Source organism: Pseudorca crassidens, chromosome X (genome assembly GCF_039906515.1).
Source record: "Pseudorca crassidens isolate mPseCra1 chromosome X, mPseCra1.hap1, whole genome shotgun sequence".
NCBI classification, from domain to species: Eukaryota; Metazoa; Chordata; class Mammalia; order Artiodactyla; family Delphinidae; genus Pseudorca; species Pseudorca crassidens.
The window spans coordinates 90,124,826-90,150,419 of record NC_090317.1 but is presented as its reverse complement, the minus strand read 5'-3'; the positions used below and the strand labels follow the sequence as shown (position 1 = coordinate 90,150,419).

General features: G+C 38.0%; 1 protein-coding gene across 4 annotated transcripts in view; it reads left to right on the top strand.

Moving 5' to 3' along the window:
- CLCN5 (chloride voltage-gated channel 5) overlaps window positions 1–25,594 on the top strand; it is a 159,568-nt gene that overhangs the window by 36,222 nt on the left and 97,752 nt on the right. Inside the window, exon 1 of one of the 4 annotated variants that reach the window (XM_067724456.1) lies at window positions 9,781–9,875. The exons of the other annotated variants lie outside the window; for them this stretch is intronic. Within the exon in view, the coding sequence (XP_067580557.1) occupies window positions 9,806–9,875 (70 nt within the window). The 5' untranslated portion in view covers window positions 9,781–9,805. Of the gene's footprint in view, window positions 1–9,780; window positions 9,876–25,594 lie in introns of those variants that run through there. 4 annotated transcript variants of the gene reach the window in all.

Genomic DNA, 25,594 nt, shown 5'->3' with positions numbered 1-25,594 from the left:
CGTTACTGGGGATTCCCAATTGCTGAGCTGCCCTTGCCTCAGAAGAGCACCGAACCCTTAGTTTATCGCTGCTTCTCCTAATCCTGCCTCAAAAATAATAACCAATCCAGAACTGATCCCCACTTTCCTTAGGCCCTTCTCAGAATCATTCAGAAACATCCCTGAAAGATGTTTCCCTTCTTCTCATTGAGCAGCATCCCATGGTTCCTCTGGAGTGCCCTCCCTTATGATGCATGAATAAATCTGACTTTGTCAGACTATAGGCTTGACCTTGGTGATCTCTAGGTGATTAAGCTTGAAACGTCATTCTCACTTTGAACTTACCCCAAATGAGAGCTTGGCCTATTTGAAAAGTTCAAGCCTGGCCCAGTTCCATATTTTCTGCCTTGAGAATGAAGGTCCCCACCCCCTTCCTGGCCCAACCAGGTATAGTGCCGATAACAGATTGATAGGGTGCCATCTTAGCCTAGAGGCAATAGCATGAGCTGAAAATCCAGTACTGGAACGAGATTAGGGACCTGACATACCTGGGCCAGTACTACAAGTGACGGTAAAAGGGGTGCAGACTTAATGAACAGCCAGCCAGTGACTCCAGAAAGAGGTGGGTGGTGAAAGAAGTGAGAGACATACGTTGGTTTTAAAATTTTTTTTAAGGAAGTGTTTGACTTGAGGTAGGGGCAAGAGCAAGTGATTCTGGGTAGAGCAGAATGACTTGTGTAAGAGGATGGAAGCCGGAATGAACAAGTCATGTTGGAGCAGTAACCCTTCCCTTGAGACTGGAGAGGCAAAGAACAAGAAAGCTGTGTTTGATCTCTCTTCCCAGTGAAGTACATGGTTTGAGGACTGGGGAGAGGCTGATTAAGATTTAAGAAGAGACTATTGCAACAGGTGGCCATCACAGTAATGTAAAAGTAGTCTAGAAAGGAGGAGGAACAGAAATGTCTGGCAGTACCCAGGACAAAGTGGTAACCACTTGGCTGCTTCTTTGAGGACACTTTACTTGCTACCTGTGGAGATGATGCTTTCAACTTCTGCTCACCTGGGCCACTCAAAGCAAGGAAATATTTCTTCCTGCTTGATTCCAGCCTTTCGTTAGGAAAAAGGGAATTTGATTTCCCACCTTAGAAGGTATCTCAGGACAAACGTTACAAACCAGCTCAGTATTCCCTGCAAAAGAGGGATAACAGGTGAATTCCATGTCATTTACTTTGTTTTTGTTTTTTTTAAAACATATTTATTTATTTGGCTGCACCAGGTCTTAGTTGCAGCACGTGAGATCTTCGTTGCCGTGCACAGGATCTTTGTTGCAGTGTGCGGGATCTTTAGTTGCAGCATGTGGGATCTTTTAGTTGCGGCATGCGGGATCTAGTCCCAGGGATTGAACCCGGGCCCCCTTCATTGGTAACGTGGAGTCTTAGCCACTGGACCACCAGGGATGTCCCCATGTCAGTTACTTTGAAGACCTGTGCTGTTTCCCAGTGAGGCCATTTAGGGTACAGTCCATGTTCTTGCTGTTTGTGGACCATTAAGTCTGTCTTTTTTTCTTGTTCTCACCAAAAAGTGCTAAGGAATGCCTGCATTGCATCATCATTTTGGCTTAAACCAAAGCCTTAATTCTGCTGCTTTTGCAGTGAACTAGCACCTTTCTTATCTTGGGCAACTTCATTGAAGTTGGTTAACCGGTTAGGTGGTAACTCTACCTCTTTTGGGTTATTTCCTATTTGGATGGGATGCATGTTGCATTTTTAACTCTGACTATAAAAACAGTAATGTTACTTTTGGTACATTTGCTTTGGTCTGGAAGAATATTTGTTCAGCAACCATTTATTGAACACCAACTGTGTGTCAGAAAATATCAAGCAATGTTTTGAATAATAGAGCTGTTTTTGTTGAAATTAGAGCAGCAAACAAGGTATGTTCTTTTGAAAGAACTGTTACAGGAGGAGTAGGTGAGAGATTACTTCTTGAAAAAAACTTCATTAATTCCATCCAATTGTAGGTAAAGTCACTGTATTTTAGCAAAAAGTGTAGCTTGAAACAAACTTTTGCCAGTTACAGCTTTAATGAACAAGTAGCAGTGTAGTGCCAGGCTTTGTTCTAAGCACCTTACAAATAAGAACTCATTAATCCCCAACAACCCTGTGAGGTAAATACTATTTTCACCTCCATTTTATAAGTGAAGAAACATGGAGGTTTGACATCTTATTCAAGGTTACAAGATATTAAGTCATGATGTTAGGATTTGAAATGCAGGCAGTTTGTGCTACCTGTATTAAGCTGCAAGTAGATTCTTTCTGAAGGACGTGTAAGTTTAATTTGCTTAATTGAATTTGTCATGCCCCCGAAATCCTGCTTATGCTGTTGATCTGTTTATTGAACTTTCTCCCTTTTTGAAGATATTTTTCTACCTAGCTATAATCCAGTTTATGACAGATTCTGAATTAATAGTATTTATTTTTAATTTTTTTATTTTTATTTTTTTTGCGATACGCGGGCGTCTCACTGTTGCGGCCTCTCCTGTCGCGGAGCAACAGGCTCCGGACACACAGGCCCAGCGGCCATGGCCCACGGGCCCAGCCGCTCCGCGGCATGTGGGACCCCCCCGGACCGGGGCACGAACCCGTGTCCCCTGCATCGGCAGGCGGACTCCCAACCACTGCGCCACCAGGGAAGCCCTAATTTTGTTATTTTTATTATTTTTTGCTTATTTTTTGAGTATCTACTATGTGCCGGGCACTTGTCTCCAAGGCTCATTCTTTCAGCCATCAAGAGTGTTCAGTTCCACAAGCCGTCTCTTCCATTGCTCCCTCAATAGCAGATTCCTACAGACCCCACATGGGACAATTTTTATCCTGCCTTAGTCTGTTAGTGACTGAGTGTCCCAAGTTCAAGGAAAAACCTTTCTTGAACTTCATCAATATCTACATGACTGAAAATTGTGTCACATACAACAAAGCATATGTGCTTCCAGGGCAGCCAGCAGGGGGATTGAAATAGGTCTGTCTTGTGTTGTCTCGTGCTGCTCATTCCACTTGGAAGTTGAACGCACAGGCTCATACTCCTCAGCTTAAACCAGGAACATCAAAGTGACAGAGGGGCTGAAGGATCTGCCCAGGATTGGTTTAATGATTTGTAAGAATCTGTTCGGCCTTGAGAATGTGTGATTTTTATCTTTTTTTTTTTTTTTTTTGGCGGTACGAGCAGCCATGGCTCACGGGCCCAGCCGCTCCGCGGCATGTGGGATCTTCCCGGACCGGGGCACGAACCCGTGTCCCCTGCATCGGCAGGCGGACTCTCAACCACCGCGCCACCGGGGAAGCCCTTTATCTATTTTCTAATCAGCTTTATTGAGACATAATGACACGCAATAAACGGCACATATTTAAAGTGTACAATGTGATAAGTTTTGAAATATGTATACACCTATGAAGCCATCACCACAATCAAGACAATGAAAATATCCATTACCTCCAAAAGTTTCCCTTTGTTAATTCCTCCCTTCTCAGCCAGTGGAGACACCGCCCCGCCACCGACCCCCCCACCAATCTGCTTTCTATCACTACGTGTTAATTTGCATTTCCTAGAGTTTTATGTAAATGGAATCATACAGTACGTAGTCTCTTTTGTTTGGCTCCTTTTGTTCAGCATAATTATTTTGAGGTACAGCCGTGTTGTACATACCAACAGCCCATTGCTTTTTATTATCCTATTGTGTGGACATACTACAGTTTATTTATCCATTCCCCTGCTGATGGACATTGGAGTTATTTATGGTTTTTAGCTACTGTGAATAATGCTGCTATGAACATTTGTGAGCAAATCTTTCTATGGACATATGCTTTCATTTCTCGAGTAAATAGCTAAGATTGGAATGACTGCATCATATGGTAGGTGTATGTTTAACTTCTAAGAAACTGCCAACTTGTTATCCACAGTGGTTGCTGATGGTAATGTAAAATGGTAGAGTCAGTGAGCTTCAGATGCTCCACGTCTGTCCCAATACTTGATATGGTCACGTATTTGACTTTGGCCATTCTAGTAGGTGCATGGTGGTATCTCATTGTAGCCTTAAATTGTCTCTTACTTTTAACTCATTTGTGTCATTATATGTATATATTTTTTAAAATAAATTTATTTATTTATTTTTGGCTGCGTTGGGTCTTCATTGCTGCGCATGGGCTTTCTCTAGCTGCGGCGAGTGGGGGCTACTCTTTGTTGTGGTGCGTGGGCTTCTCATTGTGGTGGCTTCTCGTTGTGGAGCATGGGCTCTGGGCGCGTGTGGGCTTCAGTAGTTGCAGCACATGGGCTCAGTAGTTGTGGCTCGTGGGCTGTAGAGTGCAGGCTCAGTAGTTGTAGCGCACGGGCTTAGTTGCTCCGCGGCATGTGGGATCTTCCCGGACCAGGGATGGAACCCGTGTCTCCTGCATTGGCAGGCGGATTCTTAAACACTGCACCACCAGGGAAGTCTCTATTTATTTATTTTTTAATTGAAGTGTAGTTGATTTACAATGTTGTGTTAGTTTCAGGTGACAGCAAAATGATTGTTATACATACATATATTCTTTTTCAGATTCTTTTCTGAATGTTTTTCTACTGATAGACCTGTGCAATAAAAAGATTTGTGAAGCAACCCATCCAGAGTTTGACAAAATGCTTTCACTATCAGCTCAGCTGATCCTACCACCACTCTGTGACGCAGGCAAGATGTATTTTCCCACCCCTATCAAATATGGAGAAACACTGAGGAATTTACTAAAGATATAAAGCTTAGCGATTGTTAGACCTGGGCCTCAACCCCAGGATTTCTGACCCCAGAGTTCATATGTTTCCACACCAAGTGACCTTGCTGAATAAGCTCTCAGCTGTCTACATGTGACTTTTCTACTTAGGAATTTTAAAGCCATTTAAAATCATATGATTCTACAGCCTGTGCCGGCTGCTTGCAACATACAGATTTGAAGACGTTGTGGCTCAGTGAGGTTAAGTGGCTGTTAACTTCCTTAAGCAAAGTAGGAAAAAGGAAACCTTACTGCCATTTCCCTTCCTCCTCTCACAAGGACCCCCCCCCCACATCCTCAGAAATGTTTGACTTGACTAACAGCAACATTTATATGGTGCTTTACCAATTATAATGCATTTTCATACATTCTTTCATTTTAGATCCACACCAACCCTGGGAAAACAAGTCCCCAGGTGATGCATGTGTACCTTCAAGTCTGAGAAGCACTGGTCTAGGGCACTGACCCTTCACTTCTACTCAAGCCTGGCTCTCACCAACCTCTCTGGCAGTGCCTTGTCATGGCCTTGTCATGGCCGGTGCCAGAGAAACTTTCTCTGTAGTCAGACAGTTTCTCTTTAGTCAAAGGTGGCAGTCTTCAGAGTGGGATATACAAGATAATCTACTAGGATGTAGGAAGGAAATAATTAGGAAAAAACTTTTTGGACATTTCTCCAGCTGTTCTTCTATCTTCTTTTTTAGCAGCTTTATTAAGATATAATTCACACACCATCAGCTCACCCATTTAGAGTATATGATTCAATGGTTTTAATTATATTCACCCCCAACCCTAGGAGACCACTGCACTACTTTCTGTGCCTATTCTAGACATTTCATATACATGGAATCATACAATATGTGGTCTTTTGCGTCTGGCTTCGTTCAGTCAGCATAATGTTTTCAAGGTCCATCCATGTAACTGTACTCCATTCCTTTTATTACCTAATAATATTCCATTGTATGGATGTACCATATTTTGTCTATCCATTCACCAGTTCACGGACATTAGGGTTGTTTCCACTTGTATACTATTATGAATAATGCTGCTATGAACAGTTGCATACAAGTTTCTTGGTGGACATATATTTTCATTTCTCTTGGATATTAACTGTGTTCCTTGATCAATATAAACGTTATGTGTTACATTTTGAGAAAAGAAAACAATAGAAAAGTGAACATGATTCTTTAAGGGAATTAAATTTTTATTTCTTATTTGGCTTTCCATGTTATCCCTCTCACTCTCTCCCATTTTATTGACCTTTTATTTAGCTCTTTACATGTCTTCCTGACCGCTGCTTACTCCTGTCAGGGATGCTGTGAGGAGAAATGAAACATTTATTATTGAGTAACATTGAAGTGCTAAGTACTTCACGTTTAACTTCATAAAAACCTATGTAAGGTTGGTGCTGTTAAACCCACTTAAGGATAAGGAAACTAAGGCTCTGAGATTATAACTTGTTCAAAATCACCTAGTGATTAATAGGCAGATGTGAGATGAGCCCACTTCTATTTGATTCCAAAGCCCATGCTCTTTCCATAGATTGTCTACCAGATGAATATTTATTGAGGTTTAGAGGACAGATCTTGCTTCTCACTGAAGACACCAAAATGGATGTATGGAGTGAGAAAAATAAGAAGTGAGGGATTATGCCAAGATTTTGATGAGAATACATGAATGGGGTATGTGGGAGGTGGAAGGGATGGTAGAGGAATATAGAAGTAGAACCTAGTTTGTGGAAGGAAGGTGTTGGCGAGTGTTCAGTCTGGGACATACAGAATTTGAGGACATCATTCATTCAGGTGATACTTAATTTGAGTGGCTTGTCTGTGCCTGGCATAGTTCAGGATTCTGGAGATACATTGAAGAAAGGCCTAGTCATGGTTCCTGCCCTAATGGAGATTGTGGGCTTAGTAGGGCAGACAGACAAAAACAATTATAACTAAGTGTAATGGGTGTCATGATAGAAGTGAGGAGAAGGATTTAATTCAGGCGCCTGGAGAAAGTGATTCTATGAGGCTCCGGGGTTAGTAGAAAGAAGTTTAAAATGGCTATAGCTTGGATAAACAGTAAGGTCCTACTGTATAGCACAGGGAACTATATTCAATATCCTGTGATAAACCATAATGGAAAAGAATATGAAAAAGTGTGTGTGTGTGTGTGTGTGTGTATATACATATATATGTGTGTATAACTGAATCACTTTGCTGTACAGGAGAAATTAACACAACATTGTGAATCAACTATACTTCAATAAAACAAATTTAGAAAAATAAAATGGCTATAGCTTAAGGTACAAATGGGGGAAGGACAGAGAATTACCAGAGACGGATATAGGAGATAAAAAGATTGAAGGGTTGATAATGTTGTTTTCCCCTAACTAACCCCTTCCTACACGGGGGGTGGGGGGGGTGGGGGGGGTGGGGGGGGTGGGGGGGGGAAGATGGTTGCCTACAGCTACAAGGAACAACTAGTAGTTCCCTGACTCTCATGCTTGGTTGCCTCCATGCCTTTGAGTGTGCCATGACCTCTGCCTGGAATTTTCCTACCCCATCCCTTTTGTCTAGCCAACTCCTGCCCATCTTTATCGTAATCTTTCAGAAAGTCTGCTGTGACCCCTTGTTCCGTGTCCCCACAGTTTCTTGGGTCTACTGATCACACTGGCTCTTCTATTAATTGTAAGTGCCTTAAGAGCAGGGACCTGTTCATCGACCTGAGTAGCCCCCCAGTGCTTGACACATAGTAGGATAGATGCATGGATGAATTAAACAAAAATGATCACATCTGGAGAAAAATCTGCATTTTATGAACAAGAGGAGGAGGCTTCATTACTTCATTAAAAAGAGAGCTTGGCTGTCAGTCTAACTCAGTGGTTCTTAACCTGGGGTGATTTTGCCTACCCCGGCCTCCCCAGCCCAGAACACTTGAAAATGTATGGGGACATTTTTGGTTGTGACAGTTGACTGGGGGGAGGGGGCAGGTGTCTACTGGCATCGAGTAGAGGCCGAGGATGCTGCTAAGCATTCTGTAGTGTACAAGGCAACCCACCACAAGTTACCCAGCCCAAAATGTCAGTAGTGCTGAGGTTGAGAAACCCGGGTCTAACCAAGTTTAGCTCTCTTCTATGTAAAGCAGTGGTTCTCAAAGTGTGGTCCCCACCCCCGGCAGTGGCAGCATCCACCTGGGAACTGATAGAAAGGCAAATTCTAGGGTGCCATCCCAAAGCCACTGAAGGAGGAACTCCAGGGATCAGCCCACTCTGTTTGAACAAGCCCTCCAGGGGGTTCTGGTACAGGCTGACATTTGAGAACCACTTCTAAAGTCAAAAAGTGGGTTAGCAGGAATTCCCTGATGGTCCAGTGGTTAGGACTCTGTGCTTTCACTGCGGGTGGGGGGTGGGGAGCGGGTTGGTAACAGAGCCAGAACCAAAACCCCAAGAGACTCCCAGCATGGGAGTGGTGGTTAAGGAATAATGGTAGAACAATCCACAGGAGGTAATGGTTTCCAGGGTGAAGTGGTCCTTGGTATCAGATATTCCTGAAGAACTGCTAAATATGAGAACAGGCAAAGGGAGTTGAGACTGCTGCTGATAGTTAAGACTCCTGAAATGGAGGGCGGCGAGGATAATGTCATTCAGAAGTGACAGGTTTGAGTAGGGGGGACCTGAAAGCTTTCAGTTTGCAGTCATCTATGCAAAAGAACTGCTTGTTAAAATTTGTATTTAATGTTAGGCTTCTGGAAATAACTTGCCAGGACTCTCATCCTTCTAACACAGCAGCTCTTATTCTTTTTTGTGTTTTCTTTCAGGCTTTGTCTATGTACATAAGTATTTTTACAGTGGAGTGTTGCTGTAACAGTACATAAAAAGGTGTTTTCAAAGGTTATGCCAGAGCGGTAGGCAGCAAAGGTAAACTGGATCCCATGACCAGTTTGTTCTGCTTGGGGGAAGGGTGGTTTGGTGGACTTGGAGGTCCTAGGAAAAGCTAAGCAGGTGCCTTAGGCTAATTTTGGTTCTCTGGGAAGAAACCAATAAAAAAGCCAACTTCAGAACAGAAATTTTTCTCAAGCCTCATTAAGGAAGTCAAGGATATAGATAAGACAATGGGAGAGGAAAAGTCTCCTTCAGGGGAAAAGCTTGTATCGTAAATAGTAGATACCCAGAGCGATTTGGATTGGATAGTTTTCTAAAGAAGCTTTTTATTGAGTGGGCGTGAGGGTAGAAAAGAATTTTAGAGCCTTGTCTATGTTGGGGGAGGGAGAGTTAAAATAGGTGCTGGTATTAGGGATTTGTTTCCCTAACAAGTTGAGTATGTTAGAGAAATGCTGACATTGAATATAATTTTTTAAAGCAGTTATTTTCCATACAAGGCTTTAAAAAAATTCTCTTTAAAAAGAAACTTCATGACTATATGTGTGTCAGGCACAGTGCAGTGAATCTTTAAGCACACTTCATAAGCCAGGGAAATTAATGGTGGTATCCCCAGTTTGTAGGATGAGGAAATTGAGGCTATAAGAAGTAAAATGATGGGCCTGGAGTCAGGCAGCAAGTAAGTGTCAGGGCTAGAATTCTAAACCCTGGTATGTTTTTCTGCAAGTCTACTGTAATTAACATAGCAACAGAGTTGCTATAGTGATCAGTTTCCTAGAGGTATCTGATATATCTTCATACCTCTCCTTATTGGACTACAGTCAGTACCCAAGGTTGAACATCAGGACCACAAGGGGAGTTTTCAAAATATGTGTGTCTAGACTTCCCCCAAAGAGGATCTATGGAGGGAGACTGAAAAAAAAAAAAAAAAAGAACCACTTTCCCCCCACCCCCATTTCCTCCTAGTGCCTCCTCTTTCCCAGAAGCCAGGCTGTACAAAGGCTGATTTTAGAGTGTGGAGCAGGTGGCGGGCAGGGCTGGGCCAGCCAGCCTCAAGCCAATTCAGCTGTGATGGTGACAGCTGCTCCTCTCCAGTTGCCCATAACTAGCAGATCTCAATCACCTGGAAGAGGGACAGGGAGCAAAAGGGTCTTTTGTGGCCATGGGCAACTGGCGTCAAGCTTTCTGGATTCCAGTTTTCTCTCTGTTGCAAATCAACGGTGTGACATTGGGTAAGCTGATCCCTTAACTACTTTTTTTTAAAGCAGTTATTTTGCATAGAAGACCAGGAGACAGGATAAAGTAGTGGTTGGGTAGGTTTGGTCTGTAGACTCTCCCAAAAGGATGGACATTTTTTCCAACCAAGGTGGAAGATAAAGGTAGGAGCAAAGTATCTATGGATGGAGTGGGGTGTATATTACTTGAGGGGACAGCAAGATTGAAGGAGTGTCTGTGGTTCTGTTTTAAATGGAAGGAGTGGACCACGTGTCACTGGAGATATAGGGGTCCCTTGGAGGCAGTTGAACCAAAGGCCCGCACAAAGGTGAGGAAGAAGGTAGTCAAAATGCAGGTTAGGGGGCCAACTTTGCAGAGGATGGGGGGAATTTCATCCTCTGAAACAAGGAAAAAGGTTGAATATAATATGTTTTTCTTTACTGTATACTAATATACCTGAAAAGAGGGCAATATCTTCCCCACAACTCTTACCTCTGTGTCCTTATGATTTTTAGTGAAAGACAGATGTTTTGTGTTCTATCTTCATTTTATTTTATTAAAGTCTTGCCTACAGCCCACTTCTCTTCACACCCTCCACCACGGGCCACACATTTATCATTTTTCATTTTTGATGGCTAGATTTTAGTCCGTCACTAATATACCACAGTTTATTTAACCATTTACCGATTTTAAAACTTTTGGGAAGCAGATGATTTCTTTGAAAGAATGAACTTGTCCACAGTTTTCTCAACATTGCTCATTTCTGTGTATCGCAGGATAGTTCTGAAGCTTTGCATCTGCCTTGAATTATTTCTGTCCATTCTTCAGACTCAACAAAATATAATTCACTTTCAGCCCATCATACATATCTACTCGTTTGGCCGTGTCTTTGTGAATTTAAAAAATATCCTCCATTATTAGGTAAGCGTTAGGTGACTTTCTAGCTCCTCTGCTTGCTTCACTTCTTTGGCTATGCTTTCTCTACTTTTTGTTCCCTATAATTTTTTTGTATTGAAGCAACTTTACTTTTATAAATTCTAATTAGTCACATTAAAGGTCTAGTACTGTCTAATGTATTTAGGATTAAAGATATAAATATTCTTATGATTATTGGGATGCCGAATTAATTATATATCTGTATGTATCTCTTAGTTTTATATTACAGAGTTAAAATAACATTTATTTTTATTGATATAATTAACATATAACATTAAGATGTACAGCATGTTGGTTTGACACATTTATATATTGCAATATGGTTACCACGGTAGTGTTAGCTAACACCTCTATCATAAAATAATATTTAACATCTAATGCCACTTTTAGAATAAATTCAGCCAGTCCTTCACTGTTGAAAGCTTTGTTTCTCTTCATAATATAGGCTTTAATGAAACAAAATGATTAAAATAGCCCAAAATGCCTTTTTAGAAGTATGTTTTAAATGTTGTAAAATCACCAGAAAGTGTATAAAAGTTATTTATTGATAAAGAAGCTTGTGACTGGAAATATTTTCAACCAAATTTGCAAAAGCAGTTTCAGTTAATGGCAGAAATAAACTGGAGAAATTTTTATGAAAGATTGCCAAACAGATTTAGGCATAAAAGGCTAAAAATCTGAAATTAAAAAAAAATCTGAAAGGAACTGAAATGCTAAAAACATGCCCTAAAGGTTACAGAACTATCCTAGTGGTGCATGGAAATAGTATAAAAAATGCCAGGGACCAAAAAATATGGATTTTTTTCCTGTTTGTTGCTTTAACTAATTCATCTGGAGCCAATAGAGTACTGTAACCTTAAAAACTAGTATCATTTGTCAGGAGAATAAAATGTGGCTGTAGCATTGAATTTTATTACAGAGTTAATAGGTAGTGCTTTAATCGCCGATGAGGCTAAACAGTTTTCAGTGTTCCTTTCTTGGTGACTGACGTAAGATTTTTATATTTTTTAGCTACTTACCCAAAGGAAAGTAGTATTAACTATCAGGTTGTATCAGATCTTTATTATTTTCTGTATTAAGTTCTTTTTCCATCAAAATCATGGCTGCTTTTATCTGTATTGCTTTCTTTTTAAACTTTGTAATTTTTTAATGTACGAAAAGCTTTATTTTTATTTAGTCATATTTCATCACCCATAGGTGATAATTTCTTCTTTTGCTTTGGTATTAATAAAATTCTTTCACACATTGATTATAAATGTACCTTTCCATTTTGTTATAGTGTCTCATAATTTAAAAAAAAACTGAATCCTTGACTCATCTGGAATGAATTTTAATTGTTTTCCCAAAAGCATTTATCGAAAGTTCCTTTCCCCAATGAACCGTCATTTCTCACACTGTAATTCAAAGACATTGTGTGAATTCTTTTTCTGCTATCCATTCTCCCACATAGTTGAAGTTGCTTGAATCCTATTCTAATTTCAGATTTCATGGTAAATGCATTCCTCCATCTGTGAGCCTTATACATATCTTTCCCTACTTAAAAAAATATATTTCCCTACTTTTTATTCTGGAAACTCAACCCTATACTACACCCTAACCAAAAGAAAAACAGTGATAAAATAAACAAAAAACTGCATCTTGAAATTGCATGGAAAGATACCATAGGTATTTTATTTTATTTTTCCATGCCTCAGCATCTCAGTTTTAGCAGATTTTTATTCCATTTATTTACTTATTTTTTAAGTCAAGTTTTCAAGTACAGAAGTCAGGCCTTTCAAGATTCAGGATTTAAATCCAAATATTACTAAATTCATTTCTTTCTGTTACTAGTAGCCAGAGAGCAGCAGCTGTTGAGCTTTTGAGAGAATAGCAAAGAACACAGAGAATGTATTTGGACTACCGTTAATTGTGTTCAAGCTAAAATATGAAGCTGAAACCAATAGAATAAACCTTCTAAAGATTCAATTCACCAAACTCTCAGTGGCATCATTAAGGAAATTAGTCTAAGTCCTCGGGTCCTGTGTTGAAGGCTTTGTGATGCTTCTAACTGGAGCCAGTGGCCATACGTCTTCGGGAATGGCGGGGGGGGGGGGGGGGCCTGGGAATTATCTTGGCTTTTGCTGCCGTTCCTCTTTTCCCTTTGACTGCCATTATCATCCGTGCTCATTTCTTTCTGTGTTTTTGATCTCCTAATTTTGAGCTGTTTTTCAAAGTGGCAACAGAGACAAAACATTGTTTTCAATGCAGGTGACATTTAGGAACAAAATAAGTTGGAAGTTTTAAGACTAAATATAAAATCCCTTTAAATGTCCTGAAGGGCCAGGGGGAGCCTAAATGTAGAGGAGCCCCTTGCCCCCTGGTGGGAAACTTGTAATGTCGACTTTCAGGATTCCTTTTTACATTCCAACAAGTAGCATCATATAAAACAGGATGGGGGAACTTGTATTTTATTTTTTCTATCAAGGGTCACTGACCCACTGAAAGATTTCATTTAAGGATCACAAGTTTAAAAAAGCAACTTTTTAAAAGTAAAGAAATATAACATGTTCCGTTCATCTGTTTTTAAAATTAGAAAAAGGGAACATAAAACCCCCTATTCAGTAAATGCAGCAAGTACAATAATTTACAAGAAGTACTTGGGTTTTACGTTATTGGCAGTTAGAAGAGAAACAGAGGAGAAGGAAAAAGCGGGGAATACTGAGTTACATTTACATAAAGGCTGGTCTCCCTGTAAAAAAATAGAAACAGAAGCAGCTAGATAATGCCAAACTTTGCCATTGAAAGCATTATAGAAGTTGCAGTGCAAGTTTGTATGCATGTGTGATTTAAAACACCAACTGTTTATATTATTGTACATTTCTTACACATTCTTGTCTCTCTCCTTTGTTTCTATTTGTGTGTATAGAGAGAAAATCTTTCCACATTGCTTTTACCATTGGTTATGCAGTTTTTTGTTTTTGTCATTGATAGACCTTTTCAGCTAACATTAGTTTTTACACTTCCATGTATCATGATATAACACTTATTTAAATGGTTGAATTAAATAATATCACCCAAGTTCCTTGATATTAGAGAGTGCATGTTTCGTTCATGTGTGTATCACTTGAACAATCAGTGAGTGAGGGGAATAAGTGCTATATTGGAGTTGGTTTAATCACATCTCTGGGATTTTTAAAAAAGATTATGAATGCAATTGTGACAATTATCTTTTGTGCAAAGCACCCTTTATAAATGGGAGAGGAGAGATTTACTTTGGGGAGGGGGGCGACCTGTTCCTGAACTGAGAGTACTGGGTCAGACAGTTGGTTTATGGGGTAATATAGTCAATAGCATCTTGAGTGTGTCTTCATTATCCCAATAGCCCACAGTCATTTGGCTTTATTGTTTTACTAACACAGTGGGTGAATATGGTACTAAGTAATCATTTACTTGTGGTTTGTACATCATACTGTCACATTACAGAAGTAAACTTGACAGGATTCAGCAAACGTCTATGCAGAAATGAAGGCCTAAACATTTCTGTATTGTATTAAACTGTTGTCATCTTTGCCATAGTTAGTCCCCACAAAGTATATGTGGCCCAGTTAGGATAACTCTTGGGTTAACTTTTTTTGGTGGCTGTTGCTGTGGTAAAACAAATTTCTGTAGATGTTTATTATTGGCATGCAATAGATTTTTGAGATTTTATCTTATAATTTGCCCCTTTGTTGAAGTCATTACTTTTAATTTTGTTTCTTGAATATCTTGGTCTTTCAGGTTATATAACTACATAATGTGCAAAAACTGCTGTTTTAATTTTATCTCCTTATACTACTTGCTCATTTTTCATGTGCCGTTACAATGGTCCAGTTTTCTAACATGATTAATTAGGAATGGTGACTAGATATCTTTGTGTTTTTCTGCTTTTTTTTTTGGATGAATACCTCCAGTGTGTCTGCTTTAAGAATAGTGTTGACTTCTTTCAGACATATCATATTTATAGTTAAAAGAAAATCCTTTTTTAAAAATCAGAAATGAATTTTCAGATTATTTAAACCATATTTATTCACTTAATTTTGTGTTTATTATTTTTCTCGTGAATCGCTGGTCTTATTTAGAAATCAGCCTTGCAACCTCAGGCTAAAACCTGAATGCCCATGAAGATCAATTCTTATAAAGTGTTGGTATATGGTTTGCTAAAATTTCATTTAGAATTTTGCATCTACGTTCACAGATAAGACAAAACTATAATTTTCCTTTTCAGAGTTTAGCCATAAATGAGGTTTAGTAATCAACCTGATGTTCACCTCATGAAAATGAATTTGATACAACACTTTTAGGAAACATTTGTGTAATAGGATTATTATTCATTTACTATTTAGACATTTAAGTGCCATTTTTGTTTCTTTTGAAGTTTGTTGATAATGTTGCTTATTTCTCTGGTCTATTTAGAGTCCTTATTTCACTCTGGGTACTTGGGCTTTTCTTTTGAAGAAAGTTATTCCTTTTCTTTTTAAAAAAAAACATATTTGCATATGGAATGCCCTAATGTAAATCATCTTTGCATGAATTATATATCTTTAAAGTCAGTAATTTGTGTGCTTTTCTCTTTCGTTGAATTGTACTACCAATTTCTCAATTTTATTAGTTATTTTAAACCGCTCTTTTCTTAAGAGTGGCATGTAGAGCTATGAATCTATTTTGATTCATATTTGAATTTTAAATAGTCCCTTACTTTCTTCGTTTAGTTGTCATTTAAGAAAGATATATTTTATAATTTCCATGTGGTTTGTGTTCTTTTATCCCACTTTTATCTTACTGCTTTGTGCTGTTTAAAAATCCTGCCACTTCATATTTATTGAGAATGTTTTTGTGTCTGAGTATATGATAAATATTTTGTGAAAAAAATTTTCTCAAAATTTTCCAGTTGAATATTATGATAAACCTGATAGTTGTATTGATTGTTTTGTTTAGATATATTGAATTCTTTCGTTGTTTTTGTTGCTAATTCGATTTCTCACATTCAAATAATGGAGCAGTTCTCCAACTAGAATTGTGTTTGTCATGTTAAATTGATCAATTTTTTGTTTTGTAAAAAAACATTAGATTTTCTTTTATTTCCAGGATATTTAAAAAATCATTATCTAGAGCTTTAAAAAATCATTTTATGGGCTTCCCTGGTGGCACAGTGGTTGAGAGTCCGCCTGCCGATGCAGGGGACACGGGTTCGTGCCCCGGTCCGGGAAGATTCCACATGCCGCGGAGCGGCTGGGCCCGTGAGCCATGGCCGCTGAGCCTGCGCGTCCGGAACCTGTGCTCCGCAACGGGAGAGGCCACAACAGTGAGAGGCCCGCGTACCGCAAAAAAAAAAAAAAAATCATTTTAAAATGTCTGTTTTTGGTTTAAAATTTGCTTTTTTTAAAAAAAAATTCTGTGACTAATATCTTTTAAATTACATTAGCAAACCTAAAAGGAGTAGCCTTTTTAAAAAGAATGAAGTATAGTTGATTTACAATATTGTATTAGTTTCAGGTGTACAGCATAGTGATTCAGTATTTTTGCAGATTATACTCCATTATAGGCTGTTACAAGATGATGGCTGTAATTCCCTGTGTTGTACATTGTATCCTTGTTGCTTATCTATTTTATACACAGTCATTTGTATCTGTTAATTCCATACCCTTAATCTGCCCCTCCTCCCTTCCCTTCTCCCTTTGGTAACCACAAGTTTGTTTTCCATATCTGTGAGTCTGTTTCTGTTGCCATTTGCAGGAGTAGACATTTTTTAAATGTATTTTTATAGGGACTTCCCTGGTGGTCCAGTGGTTAATACTCTGCGCTCCCAACGCAGGGGGCACAGGTTTGATCCCTGGTTGGGGAGCTAAGATCCCACATGCCACATGGCGCGGCCTAAAAAAAAAAGTATTTTTGTAATCAGTTAGGGTCAGATTTTATTTAAACCAATCTATAATTATTTTTATTGGATTTACTGCATAAAATTTAGCATTGTGATTATCCTGTATTTTTCACTTAACAATGAACTGTTTTTCTTTTTAAATTCATGCTCTAATAGATTTACTAGATGGTTCAATGATGTGGAAGGATAGCCTTAATTCCTTAATTTATAATATTGCCTCAGTTTCTTATAGACGTGCTCAGTGATTTTTTTATTTTTAATAATCTAATGGCTATTTGCCATCGAATGGTAGTCTTTCTTATATACTTGTTAGGCCATCTATCTTATATTTGTTTTTCTTATACTATCTTAATTGCTACTGTTTTCACCCTGTCCTTGTGACTTTGCATATTTGCTTTTAGTGTTGTGAAACTTTTTACTTGGACCTGGCTTGCTTTTTAAATAATGGCTGAAAATTTCCCTAACCTGGGGAAGGAAACAGACATCCATATCCAGGAAGTCCAGAGAGTTCCAAATAAGAGGAACCTAAAGAGACCCACACCAAGACACGTAATTAAAATGTTAAAAGTTAAAGACAAATAATATTAAAAGCAGCAAGAGAAAAACAACTTGTTACACAGAAGAGAACCCCCAAAAGACTATCTGCAGATTTTTCAGCAGAAACTTTGAAGGCAAGGAGGGAGTGGTGCAATATGTTCAAAGTTCTGAAAGGAAAAAAAACTTCCAACCCAGAATACTACCTGGAAAAGTTATCATTCAGAAGTGAAGGAGAGAGAGAATTTTCCAGAAAAGCAAATGATAAAGGAGTTCATCACCACTAAACTGGCCTTATAAGAAATGTTAAAGGGACTTCTTTAAGCTGAAAAGAAAGGGTGTTAATTAGTAACACATGTGAAAGACTAAATCTCACTGGAAGGGTAAATATATAGTAAAGGTAGTAGTTTAATCACTTATAAAGCTAGTATGAAGCTTAAAAAAAAAGTAGTAAAAATAACTATGATTACAGCAATTAGTTAAGGGATATACAAGGTAAAAGATGTAAAATGTGACATATAAAACATAGTGGGGGGAGAGTAACAATGTTGAGTTTTAAAATGGGATCAAACTTAAGTTGTTATCAAGTTAAAATAGACTGTTATAGATATAAGTTATTATATGTAAGCCTTATGGTAACCATAAAGCAAAAACCTATAGTAAATACACAAAAGGTAAAGAGAAAGGAATATAAGCATACCACTAAAGAAAGTCATCAAACCACAAAGGAAGAGAGCAAGAAAAGAAGAAAGGAACATAGAGGAACTACAGAAACAGACAAAAAACAACTACAAAATGGCAACACACACATACCTATCAATAATTAATTTAAATGGACTAAATTCCCTAATCCAAAGAGAGAGAGTGGCTGAATGGATTAAAAAAAAAACAAAAACAAACCAAAAAAACCCACGACCCATCTATATGTTGCCTACAGGAGACTCACTATAAATATAAGGACACACACAGACTGAAAATCAGGGAATGAAAAAAGATATTCCATGCAAATGGAAACTAAAAGAAAGCTGGAGCATCTAGAAAAAGAAAAACAAAGCCCAAATTTAATAGAAGGAAGGAAATACCAAAAATTTAAACAGCAATAAATGAAATCGAGACTAAAAAGACAGTAGAAAAGATCAGTGAAACTAAGAGCTTATTCATTGAAAAGATAAATAAAATTAACAAACCTTTAGCTAGACTCACCAACAAAAAAAGAGAGAGGTCAAATAAAAACAAGTGAAAGAGGAGATGTTACACCTGGTGCCATAGAAATACAAAGGATCACTACCATGAACCAATTACATGCTAATAAATTGGACAACCTGGAAGAAATGGATACATCCCTAGAAAAGTACAGCCTACCAAGACTGATGAAAGAGAAAATCTGAACAGACCTATTACTAGCAAGGAGATTGACTTAGTAATCAAAAACCTCCCAACAAATGAAAGTCCAGGACCAGAGGCTTCACTGGTCATTCAAAGAAGACAGCTTCATTTCATTCAAAGAAGAATACCAATCCTTGTCAAATTCTTCCAAAAAACAGGAGAGGAGGGAACTCTTTCAAGCTCATTTTACAAGGCCAGCATGACCCTGATACCAAAACCAGATAAGGATGCCACAAGAAAAGAAAATTAGAAGCCAATGTTCCTGATGAACATAGATGCAAAAATCCTCAGCAAGGTATTAGCAAACTGAATTCAACACTTATATTAAAAGGATCATAATAGGATTTATTCCAGGGACCCAAGGATGGTTCATCATCAACAAATCAGTCAATGTGATGTACCACATTAACAAAATGAAGGATAGAAATCATATAATCATCTCAATAGATGGAGAAAAAGCATTTGGCAAAATTCAACATCCATTTATGATAAAAACTCTCAACAAAGCAGATATAGAGGGAATGTACCTCCACATAATAAAGGCCATATATGACAAGACCACAGCTAACATCATACTCAACAGTGAAAAATTGAAAACTTCTTCTAAGATCAGGGACAAGATAATGATGCCCATTCTCACCATTTTTATTCAGCATAGTACAGGCATACCTTGTTTTATTGCACTTTGCTTTATTGTGCTTCGCAGATATTGTGATTTTTACAGATTGAAGGTTTGTGGCAACCCTGCATCAAGTAAGCCTCTTGGTGCCATTTTTCTAACAGCATTTGCTCACTTCATGTTGCTGTCACATTTTGGTAATTCTCACAATATTTCAAACTTTTTAATTATTATTTGTCATGGTGATCTGTGATCAGTGATCTTTGATGTTACTATTGTAATTTGGGGAGATGCCATGAATCGTGCCCATATAAGACCGCGAACTTAACTGATAAATTGTGTATGTTCTGACTGCTCCACTGACCAGCTGTTCCCCTGTCTCTCTCCTTTTCCTCGGCCTCCCTATTCCCTGAGACATAGCAGTATTGAAATTAGGCCAGTTAATAACCCTACAATAGCCTCTAGGTGTTCAAAAGGAAAAGTCAGTTGATGGGGCAAACTTCACTGTTGTTTTGTTTTAAGAAATTGCGACGGCCACCCCAACCTTCAGCAGCCACCACCCTGATCAGTCAGCAGCCATCAGCATTGAGGCAGGAGCCTCCACTGGCAAAAGGGTTATGACTCGCTGAAGGCTCACACGATGGTGAGCGATTTTTAACAATAAAGTATTTTTAAAATTAAAGTATGTACATTTTTTTAGATATAAGGTTATTGCATACTTAATAGACTACAGTACAGTGTAAATGTAACTTTCTTATGTGCTGGGAAAGCAAAAGATTCATGTGACTTGCTTTATTTTGATATTTGCTCTATTGCTGTGGTCTGGAACTGAACTCGCAATATCTCCGAGGTATGCTTGTATTGGAAGTCCTCGCCAGAGCAGTTAGGCAAGAAAAAGAAATAAAAGCATCCAAATTGGAAAGGAAGACGTAAAACTGTCACTATTTTCAAATGACATATTATATGTAGAAAACCCTAAAGTCTCCATCAAAAAACTGTTAGAACTAATAAACAAATTCAGTAAAGTTGCAGGGTACAAAATCAACACTCAAAATCTGTTGCTTTTCTATAAATTAATAATGAACTATCAGGAAGAGAAGTTAAAACAATCCCATTTACAATTGCATCAAAAAGAATAAAACACCTAGGAATAAACTTAAACAAGGTGGTGAGAGACCTGTATATTGAAAACTATTAAGACATTAATGAAAGAAATGGAAGATGACACACAAATAAATGGAAAGATATTCCATGCTCATGGATGGGAAGACTTAATATTTTTAAAATGTCCATATTACCCAAAGTGATCCACAGATTCAGTGCAATCCCTATCAAAATACCAATGGCATTTTTCAAATAAATAGAACAAACAATCCTAAAATTTGTGTGGAACTATGAAAGACCCCCAATAGCCAGGGCAGTCTTGAGAAAGAAGAACAAAGCTAGAGGCATCAGGCTTGCTGATTTCACACTATATTACAAGGCTAGAGAAATAAAAACAATATGGTATTGGCATAAAAACACACACACATAGATCAATGGGTCCTAATAGAGAGCCTGGAAGTAAACTCATGCATATACGATCAATTTATGACAAAGGAACCAGGAGTATTCAATGGGGAAAGGATGGCCTCTTCAATAAGTGGTATTGGGAAAATTGGATAGGCACATGCAAAAGAATGAAACTGGACCACCATCTTATACCATACACAAAAATTAACCCAAAATGGATTAAAGACTTGTACATATGACCTGAAACCATAAAACTTCTAGAAGAAAACATAGGCAGTAAGCTTCTTGACATAGGTCGTAGCAGTGATTTTTTGAACCTGACACCAAAAGGAAAAGCAACAGAAGCAAAACTAAACATATGGGACTACACCAAACTAAAAAGCTTCAGTTCAGCAAAGAAAACCACCAACAAAATGAAAAGGCAATGTACTGCTTGGGAGAAAGTATTTGCAAATCATATATCTGATAATGGGTTAATATTCAAAATATATTAAGAACTCATACAACTCAATAGCAAAGACCAAACAATCCAATTAAAAAATGGGCAGAAGATCTGAATAGACATTTATGCAAAGAAGTCATACAGATCGCCAACAGGTACATGAAAAGATGCTCTACATCATTAATCATCAGAGAAATGCAAATCAAAACCACAATGAGGTATCGCCCCATTCTGGTCAGAATGGCCATCATCAAAAAGTAATAATAAATGCTGGGGAGAGTGTGGAGAGAAAGGAACCCTCCTACACCGTTGGTGGGAATGTAAATTGGTACAGCCACTATGGAGAACAGTATGGAGGTTCCTTAAAAAACTAAAAATAGAGTTGTCATATGATCCTTCAGTCCCACTCCTGGGCATATATCTGGATAAAACTCTAATTCGAAAAGATACATGCACCCCAATGTTCATTGTAGCACTATTTACAGTAGCCAAGACATGGAAGCAACCCAAATGTCCATCGACAGATGAATCAATAAAGAAGATGTGGTATGTACATACAATGGAATATTACTCAGCCATAAAAAAGAATGGAATAATGCCATTTGCAGCACATGAATGGACCTAGAGATTATCATACTAAATGAACTAAGCCAGACAAAGACAGATATCATATGATATCGCTTATATGTGGAATGCAAAAAAAAAGATACAAATGAACCTATATACAAAAAAGAGTTAGACCCACAGACATAGAAAGCAAACTTATGGTTACCAAAGGGGAAAGGGGGGTGAGGGATAAATTAGGAGCTTGGGATCAATGTGTACACACTACTATATATAAAATAGATAACCAACAAAGGTCTACTGTATAGCATAGGGAACTCTACTCAATATTTTATAATAACCTATAAGTGGAATAATCTGAAAAAGATATATATATATATATTTATATTTATATATCTGAATCACTGTGCTGTACATCTGAAACTAACACAACATTGTAAATCAACTATACTTCAAAAAAAACACACAATGAGATATCTCACACCTGTTAGAATGGCTATTATCGAAAAGACTAGAAATAACAAGTGTAGGGGAGGATGTAGAGAAAAGGGAACCCTCCTACACTGTTGGTGGGAATGTAAATTGGTGCAGCCATTATGGAAGACAGTATGGAGATTCCTCAGAAAAGTAAAAATAGAGCTACCATATGATCCAGCAATCCCACTTCTGGGTATTTATCTGAAGAAAATGAAAACACTAGCTTGGAAAGATATTTGCACCTTCACATTCATTGCAGCATTATTTACAAGAGCCAAGATATAGAAACAATTTAAGCGTCCATTGGTGGATGAATGGATAAAGAAATTGTGGTGTGTGTGTATGTGAGTGTGTATACACATATACATACATACACATGATAGAATATTGTTCAGCCATTAAAAAAAATGAAATCTTGCCATTTGCAACAACATGGATGGATCTCAAAGGTATTATGCTAAGTGAAATAAGTCAGAGAAAGACATCATATGGTCTTTGTTATATGTGGAATCTAATATATATAATATATATATATATTATAGCTTATAGATACAGAGAATAGATTGGTGGTTGCTAGAGGCAGGGGGTGTGAGGTGGAAAAATCGGTGAACTGCTTTTTGGGTTTTAGTTTAAATAAATAAAAATAATTAAAAATAATATGTATTGAACATTGTAGTTATGAGCTTTATTAGGTGTGGTGCTAAGAGGTTTACATATTATCCCCTCCTCAACCCAAGAAATAAATACTTTTATTATCTCCATTTTATAGATGAGGAGAAAAGATATCATAGTAATTGCATCCTATCTTGATTAGTTTTTAATTAATAATATTCATTATTCTTTGAGATTTGAAAAAAATTTTAATGTGTTTAATTTCAAAGGAGCTGTTGTTTTACCATATCTGCTGAGATGTCTGGCTTCTTGTACAGCTTTAGTTATTCATTTTCTCTACTATTAAGAATTAGTATGTTTTTAAAACATCTGTAGAATTTTTTTCTAAGGACATGAAAATAAATTGCTTTTTCCTTAAGTCAAATGTATGTAAGGATTTGTTTAAATTAAAAAAATATTTATCTTAGGTGTGATATTTAGCACATTCATATGTGGCAAACCTTTAAAGATGATTGTTTTCCTTTGCATTCATGGTTTAATTTTCCATCTTTTCTCATCATTTTTAATTTAGAAAAATGTCAGTTATTGAAGAAAACATTAGAAATCAACCTTCCTCTATGCACTAGCAGCTCTAATAAACTGTCTTAAAATTTAGCAGTGTATAATACAGCAAGTTTTTTTCCGACAAGCAAAGTGACTATATTATCTTCTAGCTTGCTTATTACACTGTATCTTAACATTTAAAAATACAATTATGTAATATATATGTAATACTAAATCATAAATATATATATATTTATAAGCTTTAAAAATATATCCTCAGTCAGGTCTTTCTGTGAATGAACAGTGTGTGGCTACATTTACATCCCACCTGCCTTCCTCCTGCCGCCTGTCTGATGTTTTGGCAAATGCTCTCCATCAGTGTCAGGAATAAAAATGAAAAGTATGGAAAGTACAGCTGGGAAAGTAAATATACTTTAAAAATGTGAAATGAATTGTGATACCTAGTATAAATGACTTTTAAGTACTGATTTTAAAATACTGTGCTTAGGCAAGGCAGCACTTCCTACACAAAACAATGTTTTCCAGGAGGTTCAGAAGCATTCTAAGAGGGGGAGAAAAGGTTTTTAAAGACCATAGAGCAATCATACTTAAAAAAATTTTTTGAGGTAACATCTCATGTAACCAGGTGTTCCATAATTCACAGTTTAGAGAATGCTGGTCTAAGGAATATATACTTGCACTCATTCAAAAGAAGCTGCTGGACTTGATAATCTTCAAAAACAGAAGATTATGTAATAAGGAATAATGCAAGACACGCTCAACAGTTAACACAGGTGTAGACTAGGTCAAAAGCTTGAGTGCTGACAGGAGACCCAGCTTATGTTACCCAACACATTTTTGAAATGACATTCTCATCCTCACCCCACCTTGTGTCTCTAAACTATTTCATTGGCAAAAGTTCATTGACATTGCCTGTTTATTGAAGTTTCAAGAAGTTTGACCCCTTAGGAGACTGTAGCCCCGTAATGCTTTCTTATCTTCTGAACCTGTCCAAGGTTGTTTGTGGTCCACCCTACCCTTACCCCCTTGGTGGGTGGTGTAAACAACACATTTCTTGTACAAGATAGGTGATATCTGATAAGACTTCTCTCAGCCAGATTCTGGGAGCAATTTGTCTGTATATCCTTTTGGAAAGTTACTAACAGTAATATATTTATATAGAAGCAGTCTATTAAATATTGCTTATTAAATCCATTAGAATCAACCCCTGACAGGTACATGGGTTGATACTTATGGCAAGGGGGGAAAATCACTGCCCTTTATATAAGACCAAATGTTAACAGACCAGTGGTGTTATAATTGTAAACTTTGTATGAAGATGTTTTCAAGTCATTATAAAACTTTTTTTTTTTTTGGTGGTGGTACACGGGCCTCTCACTGTTGTGGCCTCTCCCGCTGCGGAGCACAGGCTCTGGACGCACAGGCTCAGTGGCCATGGCTCACGGGCCAAGCCGCTCCGTGGCATGTGGGATCTTCCCGTACTGGGGCACGAACCCATATCCCCTGCATCGGCAGGTGGACTCTCAACCACTGCGCCACCAGGGAAGCCCTATAAAACATTTTTCCTGGAAGTCCTCAAGCAGAGGCCATCTTAATTAGACTCCTGTTAAATCTCAGGTAACATTCTCTTGCCTGTGCCTGTGAGAAGAAGCTCAGGGAAGGTCTGCTATTTAGACCTTTACAGAAAGGCCCCTGCCCCAAAGTGCAGCCATTTTAACATACACTAACTCCAGTGTGGAGGAATCTCAGAGTAGAAACTGTATAGGTTAGTTTATAGATTATACAGATTCGATGAGGTACAGATACATAGTCTCAGTGTTTATAGTGTTACTCTTCTAGACCTTTCTTTCTTCCCATGGTTATACCCCTTGCCTTCCCCCACTCCCAGAAAAAGCCCTCCATCTTCCAAGTAAGTGTTTTGGGTCTCCCATGTTCCTTACTAGTCTGTCTTTACCTGTCATCCTTGTTCAAGGCTTAGCTTCTCCTTTTAGAGAAGTGAGGTCCCTTTGTGTCTGGCCTCCAGCAAGAAACCTTGGAGTTCTGTTTCACCTTTTTCACCCCCAGATAGCTAGTGTACTAAACTTTACCCCTTGTTCCACAGTGCGATTGTCCATCACCCCAGGCTAGGGGAGAATCAAGTTCAGCTTCTTCACCAGGTTTCCAAATTACTCCAATCCCTTTATTTTCCGAGAGA